The 15,904-nt window shown below is 29.2% G+C and overlaps 1 protein-coding gene across 2 annotated transcripts in view; it reads right to left on the reverse strand.

Annotated features, from left to right (window-relative positions):
- LOC101237579 (medium-chain acyl-CoA ligase ACSF2, mitochondrial) overlaps positions 1 to 15,904 on the reverse strand; it is a 53,584-nt gene that overhangs the window by 22,291 nt on the left and 15,389 nt on the right. For both annotated transcript variants that reach the window (XM_065792285.1, XM_065792286.1), the window contains 5 exons: positions 14,615 to 14,733; positions 10,542 to 10,589; positions 10,311 to 10,428; positions 9,236 to 9,319; positions 563 to 621 (listed from right to left, as the gene is read on the reverse strand). In XM_065792285.1, the coding sequence (XP_065648357.1) occupies positions 563 to 621; positions 9,236 to 9,319; positions 10,311 to 10,428; positions 10,542 to 10,589; positions 14,615 to 14,733 (428 nt within the window). The remainder of the gene's footprint in view (positions 1 to 562; positions 622 to 9,235; positions 9,320 to 10,310; positions 10,429 to 10,541; positions 10,590 to 14,614; positions 14,734 to 15,904) is intronic.

Consider the following 15,904-nt stretch of genomic DNA (forward strand, 5'->3'; position numbering starts at 1 on the left):
TACTTAATGTTGTCCAGATATTACTTATCCGAGTAACCTTAAAATAAAACATTTAAAGTGAAAATACTTTTATTTTAGTTACTATTGATGACCTTTCCTCCTTTCTAATAAATCTTTCCTGCTAAATACCTTCTTAACCTGTACTGTAGTATGCTAAAAACATTCTTAACCTGTACTGTAGTATGCTAAAAACCTTCTAAACCTGTACTGTAGTATGCAGTAAAGTTTCATAGTATCTTGAGAATGTTATACAGACATATTACATATAACTCTTAATATAAAAACTAATTATTTAACAGTCAGACCATTAAATTCAAAAGTATAAATTAAATTCTCAGTTGAAAGTTTTATTTGGTTAGACTTTACTGAACTATTAAGACTGGAAACTATATGGTTATAAAAGACTGGGAAAAAAAAAAAGTAGCTTAAAAATCTTGCATGGATTCTTAAAGAACAGCAAGTAAAAACAATACTCCAATAGAAAAAACCTAGAAACTGTTCTAAGCTAAAATCAAGGAACCTCAAAACAAAAGTGTTTACAAAAAATTTATATGTAATTTACCTTCCAAGCACCATTCCAAAACAATGATATAAGGGAACTGGAATACAGGTGCGTTCTGTCTAATGAGAAAAAACAATTCATTACTCTGAAAAATAATAAATGCTTAAGTTTACTAGACAGTGGTCAAGCAAAAACAATTGCTCTGCGCTTATGAAACACACACAAAAACAGAATATTCAAAATTCTTGATTTTAAATAAAATATTTTTAATTTTATAATAAAAACTTATTAATTTAACAGTAAAGTTTGTATATTACTAAAGAAAAAAAGATTTAATCACACATATATGTATATGTAAATGTATGTATATGTATATATATATATATATACATATATATATATATATATATATATATATATATATACATATATATATATATATATATATATATATATATATATATATATATATATATATATATATATATATATATTTATGTATATATATTAGGGTTATGACTTTTTTTCAACCTCGTGCTCCTGTACTGTAGTTTGATGAACTTTTACCTAAAAAGCACAAAATGAACTATTATTTTCATATCTTTTGAAAAAAGTTCACCCTGCCATTGGAAAATCAATTTGACATAAGTACTACTATGTATTCAAATGTATTTAGAATGGCATAGTCATGTAATACAATAAATTTTCAATCCAACAATGACTCAGACCATTGACCTTGTTCTCGCTCTTGCTTGCTGCATAAAAGGAATAGAATGTGCAAATTGTCTTTATTTTTGCATGATGAATACATTTCCTTCATTACTTTGATTGCACGCTCTGCGCATTGATTACTTTTGGGGATCTGTAGTATGAATGGCTCTTGCTTCCAGTGATTTTCCAAAGAGCTTAAAGCCTTTTGTATGGATTCTATACTTCAGCCAAGTTATTAAAGTCGTTTTCCTTGTACAGTAGGTCTGTAAACCAATGGTCTGCTCAGCCATACGATATAAATCAACATACTCTCTGCAGAACTGTCCTTGTTGAAGGAATTAAAATGAAGGCCAGGATTGCTAGTATAGCTCTGGAATTCCACCTCACATTGCTGATGTTGGGTAATTTCTGAAACCTGATCAATGGAAAATGTCCCTTTTCATCAAAAAATCGGAACACTCAAGTGAGATGAATTAAAAATTTCATATCATCTCTCCAGCCTGATGTTTCAAGAATTACTTCTATTCCGTCATCAAACTGTGTTTTCAGTTGTTTGTACTCCTTCAACAGTTGAGATACAAATGGATATTCGATCTTCGGCGATTGTGTTTAACTTCCAAGTTCTTCATCCATCACCAAATGGAGGATTCTATCTAATACATGGTGCATTTCTCTGTGAACATTTGTTGCAATATTACAACATCATTCTTTTTTCCAGTGTTAACTCTGGTGGTATCTGCAACAATCATCTGTATTGAATTCCATAGGTGAAATTCATCAAGGACTTTAGAAATTCCTTAAGCAATAGTTTTCCCCCTGCCATCTATCAAGTAGATCCAATTTGATCCCTCTTCTTTCATTTTTAAGGACGACTACTTGATAATCGATTCCATTGATGTGCTTGCCAACAAAGTGTTTGGACCAACTTTCCATATGCAACTTTTCAATCATTTCTTTTTTCAGCTTGATTGCCTCTTTGATTGTTGACTTGTAAATAGCTGATTGACATGGAGTTGGGATGTCAATACCTTCACGAGCCAATTGCTTGCATATGTTAGCAGCTTTGTTTGTTGATACTTTTGTGCAGGTCACCAAGTTGACTGCAATTTTGCTTTTATGATGTTTTCTGTTTGGTGTAGGAGTAGTCTCATCTTCTTCTTCATCATTTTCATATTCACTGTTGTCAGCCTCAGTCAAAATCACTAAAACCAGGATAGTAGGATGATGAGTTGGATGACCTATTAGAAAGTTTTTGTCTTTTAGAGGGATGGATTGTTTCTTTACTGGCCGCTTGACCTGTAGAGTATCCCACGCTCCTTTGCTTTCCACTTGGAGTTGGTACAATCGCTTGTCCTCAGAAGATAACCATGTTTCATCCACTTTAGTAATATCAAAAATTTTATCAAGGGGTTCGTAGCTTCCCCATTTGACACATTCATCATAACATTTCAGTGTTTTATCAAGCTTTCCCCATATAACTTGATCAGATAAATGAGGAAAATTCAGTTTATTCTTCCACAGTTTGGTGACTTCTTTGGAAATTTCCGCTATTCACTCCTTTCTTCCTATGATTTTTGGTCAAAGGAAATAGTAGCATCCTATAATTTGCTTTTGGAGAGGCATTCTGCACTTTTCTTCCAGTGAATATTCTTCCGAAGGGACCATTCTTCTTTCATGAGTCTTCAAATTTTACTAGATTATTGGTCCAGACATCTTTGTTCTTCTGAATGCTACTAGCGCTAGGCTTGTACATCGCCGTGTTGCTTCTGTAATAACTATAAAATTAGATAAGCAGCTATATATACACAGTCTAAATTGTTCTAGAGTATTTTAAATTGTTCCAGAATGTTCTAAATTGTTCCAGAATGTTCTTAAGTCGTGTAAAATATTCTGGAATTTTCCAAAATGTTCTAAAGTTCTAAACACTTGTAATCTATACAAGTTTTAAATGATTTCCAGCAAAGCCACAAGTATTAGTAGTAGCAATAACAAGATTAAATAAATGACAATTCGTAATTTTAATTGCGGGGTAACTTTTTTTTACAACATAGAGGAACTGAACATGTTTTTAATGTTTTCGAACAAAAGTTCATCAATTTATGACACTTTTTTATGACACATGATTTATGAAATCATTTTTTTTTAAATTCAAAAAGTCATAACCCTAATATATATATATATACATAAATCTGCAGGATTCATGTACTGTTACACCAGTATAAATTTCTGCAAACATATGAGGAACTTTTCTTTTTAAACGGTGTCCCAAAATAACTTAAGTTGAAAATTATAAATTAGGCTATTTTAAACTCCATCAAACGAGAAAAGAGATAATATTTTTAAAAAATAAGAATTAGGAACTAATGTACAAAAGATAAAATTTAAAAAAGATAAAAAATACTATTTTGTACTAGCGCAACCCCCCTCCCCATTACCGCATAGTGGCGCAGAAGAAAGAAGGGGGGAGGAAAGTTTTTTTTTCTTTTGCAATTAATTTTTTCTGCGTAATTCGAGCCCTGCAGACATAATATTTATTAGTAGCATATGGCAGGGTCATAATTATTGTTAGTGATATCAAATTATCTTTATCAAATTGATCCTATCGTCATACCTCTTACAACTACCTTAAAGCTGACTCTTACTTAAAGCGGACTCTTTCCCATCGTAACCATTACTTTTATATCTATTAGCAAAACAATTCTCCAGAAAACAGATGTTTGTTTACTATTGCAAGAAACCATTATAAAAAGGCTTTGTTTAACACCAAAGCCCACTACTCTTAAGTCACAAAAGCTTGTATTTAACCTCAGAAATTAGGCTCTCGTAACTTCTGGAAAATCTTTAACAGTATCTATAATAAGGGCAAATCTGTTATTCCACCTCTCTTTTATGGTTCAGATTTTGTAACCTCACCTAAAGTTTGTCACCTCACCTAACTATTTGCTACAAACTTCTCGTCAATGTCATCTCTTGATTCACTAGTCGCGTTCTACCTGATATAGTTGACAAACAGGTTAATCCATTGCCTGACATGAATATTACTCAAGCTTCTGTATCTAAAGTGATTTCCTGCTAAGACTCTTCTACAGCTTGTGGTCTGGACAACATACCAGTTATAGTCTTGCAGAAGTGTTCTCCCGAGCTGTCGTCTATACTTTCAATACTATTTAACAAGTGCTTAGTCTTGTTTTCCAGCCTGCTGGAAAGCAATATCTCTTATCCCTATTATATCCCTAAAAAATCTGGAGAGTAATTTGACTCATCTAACTACCGCCCCATTAGTCTTCTTACTATCATAAGCAAATTTTTTGAGTCTTCAATTAACAAACAATCTAATAACATATACTTTCTGATCATCAATATGGATCTTCTCGTTCTATTGCTGATTTGTTAACGGGTGTCACTTATGCCATCTACTAAAATCTATTCTTATGTTACTCATCATTCAATTAAGTCTCATCATTTTACTGCGGCTGTTTCTAAGTGCTCCAAAAATTCTTATTCAACTAGTTTTTTTCCTCAAACATCAGTTCTTTGAAATTCACTTGTTTTCCTGATTTATATAATTTGCATTATATAAATCAGGAAAACAAGATGAATATAAGTTGGCTGTTAATCATTAACTTGTACTATAAACTTCATCTTTTTTCTTTCAGTAACTTTCAACTCTAATAGCGGTTGCTTGCAGCCTTGTTGGAAGTGAAGATGTTGAAAAAAAAAGTCTTATCTGACTTGAACACCTTTTGAAGGTTTCATTTAATTCAATGACCTCTGAGAGAATCAAAATTTTAGGTTTTTCGTGTGGCTTTATAATATTGTTAATAGGATTCCATTTCTTTTTGATACTAGAACCATTAAAGTTTCTAATATCACAAAAAGTATAGTATTTCAAAGACCAAGCAACCGCTTCGATCTTGCAATTGTCTTAGCTAGTTTTACTCTCAGAGCAATGTATATGTGTTGATGTTTTTTTAGGTAAGCATGATCTTTGTCCCTTGTTAAAATTGTAATTTGAGGAGTTATCCACAAAGGATCATTGTTTCTCATTTTAACTGATTGCAGAGGGTAACATCTATTAATCATTTCCTATAAATATTCACTAACACAAAAAAATATAAAATCAAAATCATGATTTTAATAGAATATTGACCAGTTACACTACATAATTTTTTTATGGAAAGTAGTGAGTCTTAGCACTGATTTTTCTAATAGCAATCTTCCGTGATTTAGGAGGCAACACCATAGCAGAATCCAGTGAGAATGCACAGTGATCAGAGCAGCCCAGTAGAATGAATTTTTTTGTGTTATACAATTTGGGAACATTAGTGGCAATGATGTCAAGAGTCTTATACCCAAGTTGACTAAGCGAATTAGAAATAAGAAAACATAGCAGCTACAAAGCATTTTGTTTAGAATTTTATACTTTTTAATACATTTTTTTATTAATTTAAATTTATATTTCAGTATTTGTTTTATTTTTTGTCTGATGGTTTTTATAAATTTCAAACAAATATTTTAGCTTTTAAAACCCCTTTTTAAATTTATTTTATTAAAACTTTAATGTAATAGCTTTTTTAATGCTTGATCATGATCAAGTTTTGACCAATTTTTAATGCCATTTTTAATGCCATTTTTAAATTTTAATGCAATTTTTAATTTTTAGAAGCCAGTACTTATTATTACGAGTTATGCTATGTAACGTTTGTTTTTGCGATAAAGTTTTTTGCAATTAAAATTGTTTATAAAAGTAATCATAGAAAAGGTTTGAAAAGATTTATCAAAAAATACATATTTTTTAATAAATAAAATTTTTTTTAATAAATAAATAAAAACATATATTTACATAGATGTAATAGCGTATAATATTCTTTGATAATTTAAATCAAATGGGTTTATTGTCAACAATCATTGGAATTAATTTGTTACTTTATTTAATGAAGTAATAAGTAAACATAATAATTCACAGTTTGATCTCTCTAAAACTCTCTAAATGATCACAGTTTGATCTCTCTAAAACTAATATCTCATTCTTCTTCATCACCTGAATCCCCCTATTATTGAACCTCTTACAACTACAGTAAAGCTGACTGGGATTCTTTCCATGATTTTCTTCGTGATGGCCCTTGGGTAGAAATCTTTTGTCTTCCTGTCGACAAATGTGCTTCTTACATAACTTCATGGATTCAATGGCTGGGATGGAATCTTTTATTCCCTCTCGACGATTCCAGGTCAAGCCTCACTCTCCTCCATGGTTTTCTTCACACTGTGCTGCTGTGATTGCCAATCGAAACCGTTACTTCCGTATTTATCAGCAAAACAATTCTCCTGAAAACAGACGTCTGTTTATTGCTGCTAGAAACAATTGTAAAAAGGTTTTGTCTAACGGCAAAACCCGCTATTCTCAGGTCATGAAATCTCGTATCTCATCCCAAAAATTAGGCTCTCGTGACTTCTGGAGAATCTTTATTAATATCAATAATAGAAGCAAATCTATAATTCCACCTCTCTTGTATGGTTCAGACTTTGTAACCTCACCTAAAGACAAAGCCGAATTGTTTGCTAAAAACTTTTCATCAATATCATCTCTTGATTCCACTAGTTGCGTTCTACCTAATATTGCCAACAAACAGGTTAATCCATTGCTTGACATTCATATCACTCCAGCATCTGTATCTAAAGTGATTTTCTGCCTAGACTCTTCTACAGCTTGTGGCCCGGACGACATACCTGTTATTGTCTTGCAGAAGTGTTCTCCGGAGCTGTCGTCTATACTCTCAAAACTATTCAACAAGTGCTTATCAGAGTCTTGCTTTCCAGCCTGCTGGAAAGCGGCATCTGTTATTCCTATCTTCAAAAATTCTGGAGAGCGATCTGATTCGTCTAACTACCGGTTCATAAGTCTTCTTCCTATCATAAGCAAGGTTTTTGAATCTTTAATTAACAGACACTTAATTTCTCATCTTGAATCTAATAACTTACTTTCTGACCATCAATATAGATTTCGATCTTCTCGTTCTAAAGCTGATTTGCTAACAGTAATAACTGACAGGTTTTATCGTGCATTAGATAAAGGTGGAGAGGTTAAGATCATCGCTCTTGACATTTCAAAAGCTTTTGATAAAGTTTGGCATGGTGGTCTTCTCCATAAGCTTTCTTCTTATGGTGTATCCGGCAAGATCTTTAAGATCATTGAATCCTTCCTTTCCAATCGTAGCATAAAAGTTGTCCTCGATGGACAACACTCTTCTTCTTATTCTGTAACTTCAGGGGTTCCTCAAGGTTCTATCCTTGGCCCTATACTCTTTTTAATTTACATTAACGATCTTCCAGATATTTTCATATCTAAGGTGGCATTGTTTGCTGATGATACTACCATTTATTCTTGTCTCTCTCTCTGATTTGCTTTGAGGGGGCATTTGAGCTTGAAAAAGATCTCACTTCTGATACAGCATGGGGCTCACAGTGGCTGGTGAACTTTAATTCAGATAAAACTCAATTTTTTTCAGCCAATCGTTATCGCAATAATTTAGATCTTCCTATATTTATGAACGGTGATGTACTCGATGAGTCACCTACTCTTCATCTTCTAGGATTAACTCTTACTTCCAATCTTTCTTGGAAACCATATATCAAATCAGTTGCAAAATTAGCATCTGTTAAGGTTGCATCTCTTTATCGAGCTCGACACTTTCTTATTTCGGATTCTATTCTCTATCTCTATAAATCTCAAATCCGGCCTTGTATGGAATATTGTTGCCATATCTGGGGCGGTTCTTCTAATGATGCCCTTTCTCTTTTAGACAAGGTGCAAAAACGCATTGTAAACATAGTTGGACCTGCTCTTGCAGCCAACCTCCAACCATTATCACACCGTCATAATGTTGCTTCTCTTTCTCGTTTTTATAAATACTATAATGGGCACTGCTCTAAAGAGCTAGCGTCTCTTGTGCCATCTACTATAATTCATTCTCGTGTTACTCGTCATTCAATTAAGTGTCATCCTTTTTCTGTGACTGTTCCAAAGTGCTCTAAAAATGCTTATTCATCTAGTTTTTTACCTCGAACATCAGCTCTTTGGAATTCGCTTCCTTCATCTTGCTTTCCTGATTCATATAATTTGCAATCTTTTAAGTTGTCCGTCAATGGTTATCTTGCTCTACAATCTCCATCTTTTCTCTTTCAGTAACTTCCAACTTTAATTAGTGGCTGCTTGCAGCCTTGTTGTAAGCGAAGATGTATAAAAAAAAAAAAAAATTAATGTATATAATATATTAAAAATAATTTTCAAAGCCTTTCGCATAGTATAGTAGTTTTTAATAAATGTAATATAAATATATTTTCCTTTTCAAATTTTAGTTTTTTGAGCTTAGATTTTTTTCTTTTTCTTTAAGATTTTATTTTTTTAGATAAGTCATTTTTTAAATTTTCTTTTCATTTTCAGCGCATTTTCGAAATGCCATAGGTTGTCAAAACAAACTGCCGTGGTCAAGTTGAAATAAATAAAATATTTTAGGTGTGGTCAGGAATGGCATTCGATTGCATTTATTTAGGTTTTATCGGACATATACGCCAAACTTGAGTATTTATCAGACGAATTGTCCAGAACAAAATAGTTTGTTTTTATTTCGAGCCCAATATTAACAAACAAACAAACAAAAAGAAAAAATTAAGAAAGGTTTTATAAAGGTGTAGTCATGGCTTTGTGTCATTACATGATTTTTTTCACTAAAAAGCTGTGTACTTGCTTTTATTTGATGGGATAAATAACCACAAGGTTTAAATTTGTAAGCATTTACCAAAAAGGTTGTCAAATAGAAAACATGCATAAGATAAATAAAAAACTGAAAGCATAAGAAAGAATTACATTCAAATAGAAACCAATAAAAATATTTTTTGTCTGGGTTTGAGACATAAATTTAATTTTCTACAAACATAAAATTCTTTATTATAATCTTATAAATATTTTATTTAGTACTAACCATCTTCATAAAGTAAAAATGTATGAGCATTAACCAAGCTTACATTTAAGTTGTGTCCAACTATATAACCATTATTTACCAGGTTGTGGTGAGTTAAGGTTACACCTTTTGGAAAACCTGTTGTACCCTGAAAATTAAAACGATGCTAATATATCATTATATACATACATATATATATATATATATATATATATATATATATATATATATATATATATATATATATATATATATATATATGTATATATATATATATATATATATATATATATATATATATATATATATATATATATATATATATATATATATATATATATATATATATATATATATATATATATATATACAACATCATCATTTCCATCACCATTATCATTCTCATCATCAGATCAAGTTTTGTAAAAGTTCCTTATCCTAAATAATGCAGTAAAATTGTACTTTAAAATAAAAATACAATTCATAAAAATTTATAAATTATAAAAATTAAAAAATAATTTAAATTGTAAAATAATGGAACTGAAAAAAGTATAAGATTATTTGATAAAAATAACGAATTATTGAAATTATAAAATTATTATCTTGAAAGTATTTACTTTTAATTAATAGCTAATCCATACTCTTTTTTTCTTTTTCTTTTTTTTTTTGGAGTCTGTTTTAAATAAATTAAGTTTACTATATTTAATTATGTTAACATTGATCAAAATAATCATTTTCTAATAATGACAAACAATGCATCTTAATATTAAGTTTACTTTAAACAGTTGTTGTTGAAGACCAATACTTAACAATAATGCAATGTTTACGACCTCAAAAATCACTTTGTATTCAATTTCAAATAACACCTTGGAATCTTTTTTATAAAATCTACACCTTTTTTATTGAATACATTTTTAAATTTTTTGCGCATAAAAGCAGGTATATGACTAAATGTAATGGGTGTATGAAATGATTAAATGAAGGTGCATGATTAAATGTAGTTTATATTAGTATTACATTGTGCAATAAAAAGTATATTATAATATATTTGTATATATTACATAATGTTATGTATAGTAAATTATTATAAAAAATAAAACCTAAAAAAAATATAGAGAACATCTTTATGTTAAACTCACAGATGTAAATTGGATATTAACTAGACTATCAAATTGTATTTTCTTTTTTAAACTAAAAACCATTTGTCTTTGTTGAAATCCTCCCATGGAAAGCAGTTCATCAAATGAAAAAGTGCCTCTGTACACAGAAAAAAAAAACAATAAATAACTTGGTTATCTTATTTGTATTGAATATGTAAAATTGAAAAACTTTTTTATTCAGTAATTACAACATGTCTTAACAATGCTTACTGTTTTGCTGGCCCTTCAGTCATTATTACATATCTTAATGATGGCACACTAAATTTAAAGAAAAGTTAAACTATATAATATCATAAAGTATATAAACTATAATATAAGAAATTATGATAATTATATAATTATATAACATAATCAATTATGATATATACCTTTTAAAAAGTGACATTAAACTATTACATTAAACTTCTTTCTTTTCTTATTTTTTTATAATTTTATCTATTATAATTTTATTTAATAGCCATTACCCGACTAAGCTTAGACAAAGTAGTTATTTTAAATTTTTGTCATTTTCAGATGTGGAAAACAGTAATGTGGCGCCTGGAAAAACTGCTTTTTTTAAATTCATTTTTATTCCAAAACAATAGGTCCATGAAATTTGGCCCTTTAAGCCAGAATGGTACATAGTGGAAAATCTACTTCTGTAGGTATATTATAGTGGTCTGCGGATATATTACAGCAGCATTTTTTTTCTGTGACTGGTTTATCAACTTCAAGTAAAAAAAAACATTTACTTTTCCCCTTATAAGTGGGGAAAAGTTAATCTTTAATAACAATTTTTTAAGATATTAACAAAATCAAAACTAAATAAGGATATTAGGAAAATCAAGCAAAGTTAATTAAAAATAAAATGAAAACTAATCTTATTAGAAGTTAAGTTTACAAAAAACTATTTTAATCAAATATACAAAAAAACTATTTATTAATTAAAAAAAAGAGATGTTTCATCAGCAGAAGCAGGTTCGCTGCATTTTTTCATGCAAAAAAAATCTTCACCAACTTGGTATTTTTGGGGTAAACACATTTTGAAGTTGGCAAATCGTTGGAGTTTGATGCTGACTGATGTTAGATGATGATATGGGCTCGGTTGAGGATGATGAAACAGGCTGAGATGATACTTGTTGATACTGAGATGATACTGAGATGATAAATGTTTGAGCAATTTGTAATTTTCTAGATAAATAGCAATATTTTTTTTGATAAATAACAAAGGCTGCCATATTTATTTATGTTTTAAATAATTAATAACTATTAATTAATTTAACCATGCTTATCTTAATGCAGAAGTGTGAGCAATTACTCTTCCCCCAAAAAAAAATTGATATTGTTTATTTTTTAGAAAAAATTTTTTTTTTTTACGAGGGTGAGAATTTTGAGGTTTGCTAAGGCAAAATTAAATTTTTTTAAAACTATTTTTACACCTTTAGATAGAGCACAAAACTCGCTATAAAACGGTGCCTTGCATTTTTAAAGATTTTTTGTTTTAGCTTTCAATAAATGCAAAAGAAACAAAATTGCTAAACTGTTCACTTTTTTTTTGTTTACTCTTACCCCAGTTTACTCTACTCTTTCCAAATTTTCCTAATTGCTATTAATTAAATAATTAAATTAAATGTTATTTTTCTATTTCTCAACCTCATCTTCCATTGCTTCTCTCATTTCACAGCAAAAGTTTTAAAATTTTCAAAATTTAAAGATTTGCTGAATAAAATTTTGAAGTTTTGAAGACTATTTTTATTAAAATAACTTCAATTAGAATATCAAAAAGATTGTTTAAAATTTTCAAGACTACAGCCTAACTAAATAGTGAGTGATTTGGCTCCCAGTCCAGGCTAAAAATGAGACTTTTTGCCAACCCCACCCTTACCCTGGCATTAATGATAAGATTTAGCATGGGTTTATAGCCAGGACTAGAAAAAAATTTATAATACTTTATATATTTTAAATTTATGCATACATTTACTTTTTATTAAATATTGGCATATATTTACAGCCCTCGGAATTAGGTTGGGCATTTGGCAATGCCGATCTAACTGCCAACCTCTAAAAGATTGAGGTCAGCAAATTATTACCAACCTCTTTTTTCCTAATTCCAAAGTTGTATTTATATATTTTTAACAACAAACTCACTTCCAACAAGATAACAAGCAACCACTATTAAGTTATGAGTTACTAGAAAATAAAGGATATGGTTAGAAAATAAAGGAAACGGTTAACTAAAGACTTAAAAAAGATGTAGGATGTATAAGTCAGGAAAACATGAAGATGAGTAAAAGTTAGGAGATTTTGTTGATGTGCAAGGAAAAAAAACGGATTAATAAAAGTTTTTATAGTTTGAAAGGACAGATACAGTGAAAGGATGCCACTTGCTGAATAAGAAACTAAGCGAGAATGAGTTTTGGTTGAACAAACTTGAGATGATAGCTCATTTGAGAATTGACAATGATAGCATTTGTAGAAAAAAGGAAGAATTGCAACCTTACGACAATAGGAGAGTTTTGCAAATAAGTTTGGCAGATAAAACAGGTCGAATTACATTTATAATGTGCTTTCAGAATTTATCCTAGAATGAGAGTATTGTTATTCATCAAGATAGGAATGCCAACAATATTGCAATATTTGTTTGCAGTAAATGAACTTTTTTCCAACAAAAATTGTGAAATTTTAGTCCAGACTTAAAATCCAAAAGCCACTGCAAGCCCCAAGCTATTACAGAAGCAAGATCAGATTAAAAATCAGCTGCATGTTCAAAGCAATCAAAAAGTGAAAACTTCTTATCAAAACAAGAGTATAAAGTTGAGTTGTCAGCAAAAAGATCCACTTTAGATGTAGAATTTTTATGAAGATCATTTTTGTAGATAAGAAACAATACAGGAGCAAAGTTAGAACTTTGCAGTACCCTGAAAGTTACTCAAAAATAAATAACAGTGTAGACCTTCAAAAATAACTTTAATACTGCAGTTAGAAAGAAATGATTTAATAATCTTAAAACCTTTATATAAAGAAACTAATAATAGAGTGAAAACTTAACATAGGATAGCTAGAGAGGTCAAAGTATTTTTTTAAATTTTGAAAAATTGGAACCACTTATTTAGCACTAAATTAATTAAAGTGATTTGGGTATCAGCATGTAGAGAGGTAGCAGCTTCAGGAGAAAATGGTAGTGGTAGAAGTAAGAAAACTTGGAGAGCCCATTACATATTTTATGAAAAAAATAAAAGGGATAGGTTAAAGCTTTATGATGATGATGATGATGATGATGATGATGATGATGATGATGATGATGATGATGATGATGATGATGATGATGATGATGATGATGATGATATTGAATATGATGATTTTGATGATGATGATTATGAATATGATAAGGATGATGATGATTATGATGATCATGTTGATCATGATGTTTATATACACATATACATGAAAAATATAACATGAATTTCTAATTTAAAAAAATATATACTTTAGGATGTATAAACCCTTATGCAGCCCCAATCACAAACCTGGCCCCGGCAATATTTTATCAAACCCGTCCCCAACACCGGTCAAATTTTCAACCCTGGTCATTTACTATAATTATATATCCCTCTTGTTTATATATTTGTAAAATTTATAAACATTTATAAACAGTTTTAAATAGTGTTTTATTTTAAATTTGATAAAAATTCTTTCTCTATGGGCCCATATTAAGTAAACTGATCCTATATTTGGGCAGCTCCATAGCTGTAATAAAAGCAACTTACCAACGAAAGGGGGAAAATCTGAAAACCTAGCCATAATATTACAATTAAAATAATCAGTTCTGTTCAGCAAAACAGGTTAATGCCAGGAAGGGTATTAACCATTGCTTCAACTCTTACTCAATACCATATTTAATAGAAAAATTACATTATGGGAAGTTGTCTAACTTAAACAAGTGTGGAACCATAAATGTTAAATTTAAAATTAAAAAATTTTAAAAAAAATCATTTTTAAAGCAGTTAAATACTGTTTAAATTTAACAAAGAAAATATTTTAGCATTTGCTTTTAACCTGACAATTTAACTATTTAACCTTAGCCAGGCTTAATATAAAGGCTAAATTTAACTGGGGCTGAGGTCGCAGACCAAGCATGATTTTAAGACAACTAAAAATATAACCATTTAATTTTTTAACAGTTAAGTAGAAATCAACTAACGCAGCAAACTTACAAAGAAGTAGATCCTAAACTCATTTTTTATTTTTTTATTTTTTTACTTTTATATTTAATCATTTTTTGAAAAAAAAGTAAATCAAAAAACCTCTTTGCATTTAGGTCTCCTGCTAGAGAGTTGTTGATTTCAGGAACAACATTACTAAGTATTTCATAATAGTCAGATGTCTTGAACTTTGGCATAAGAAAAAGAGCTTTCATCTCAACCTGTTTTTAAAAATAAAAATAACTAACATTATTTTCAATAAAAAAGAAAATTAAAAAAAAAAACATCAAAGACATAATATAATGGCTACAACTAATAGCTATAACTTTTAAATCTCCAATTACATTTGTTTAATCTCTGCTCACATTTGTTTAATCAATATCAAATTAATTAATACTTTAATTAGAACTAAAAAAAAGGCAATATTTTAGAAACAGCTTGCTTCATTTAAAGGAATTGATAAAACTTGCAATATTAACCATGAAACTTGCAACTATAAACTTTTCTATAAGTCAAAATGTTTTCTCTATAAGTCAAAAGATATTTGCTGACTTCAGCTTTGTTTAGAAAAAGAAAGAATGAGATAAAGTAATAGATCAATTTTTAGTATTTTTAATTAAAGAAACAAAAAAAAATGTATTATTACAAAAAACTCACAAGAAAAATGTTCCCTCACAAAACTAACTTTTAAACATTAAAATTTTGTTCAAAATATGTTTTCATACACTTTGAAACATAATGAACTGGATTATTGAATAATGGTCTTAATTTTGCTTTATCGCAACCGTTTATAAAAAGACGAACGTTTTGGCTAAGATTGATAACATTGCACAAATTCACTCAACTTATAAATCAAATTATGTATATAAATACACACTATCGAAGGTTGTTTAAGAAAATACAAAATATTATAGACAACGAAAAAACAAAAACATTATAACCACAAGACCAGACAAAGGGAATGGTAATTATTCTTAACAAAGTTGACTAAAAAACATCTTTAAATATTATGAGAACTAAATTTAAAAAATTAAAAGACGAACCACTACCAAAAGAGAAGTGATTTTATAAGAGTATCTTAAAAAATTCAAAAAACTCTTACATTTTAAAAAAGATGTTTACATAAAAATTTATCCTGTTAGCTGACAAACAGCAAGAATTTATGCTTTATCTATAAACGATCTATAAACTCATTAAAGATTCTTCACTACTATTTTTTTAACAAACTATTGCTACAATTAGGACATAATTATAAACATCTCTATGATTTATTGTTATTTATTTACTAAAACATTTTTCCTTTTGACTCTTTCTTTCAAAAATAAAAAAATGAGGTATGTTACTGCTTCAAAAGCATATGCAAATATAAAAAATTAAAAGACAAGCATATCT

This window comes from Hydra vulgaris, chromosome 03, assembly GCF_038396675.1.
Source record: "Hydra vulgaris chromosome 03, alternate assembly HydraT2T_AEP".
NCBI classification, from domain to species: Eukaryota; Metazoa; Cnidaria; class Hydrozoa; order Anthoathecata; family Hydridae; genus Hydra; species Hydra vulgaris.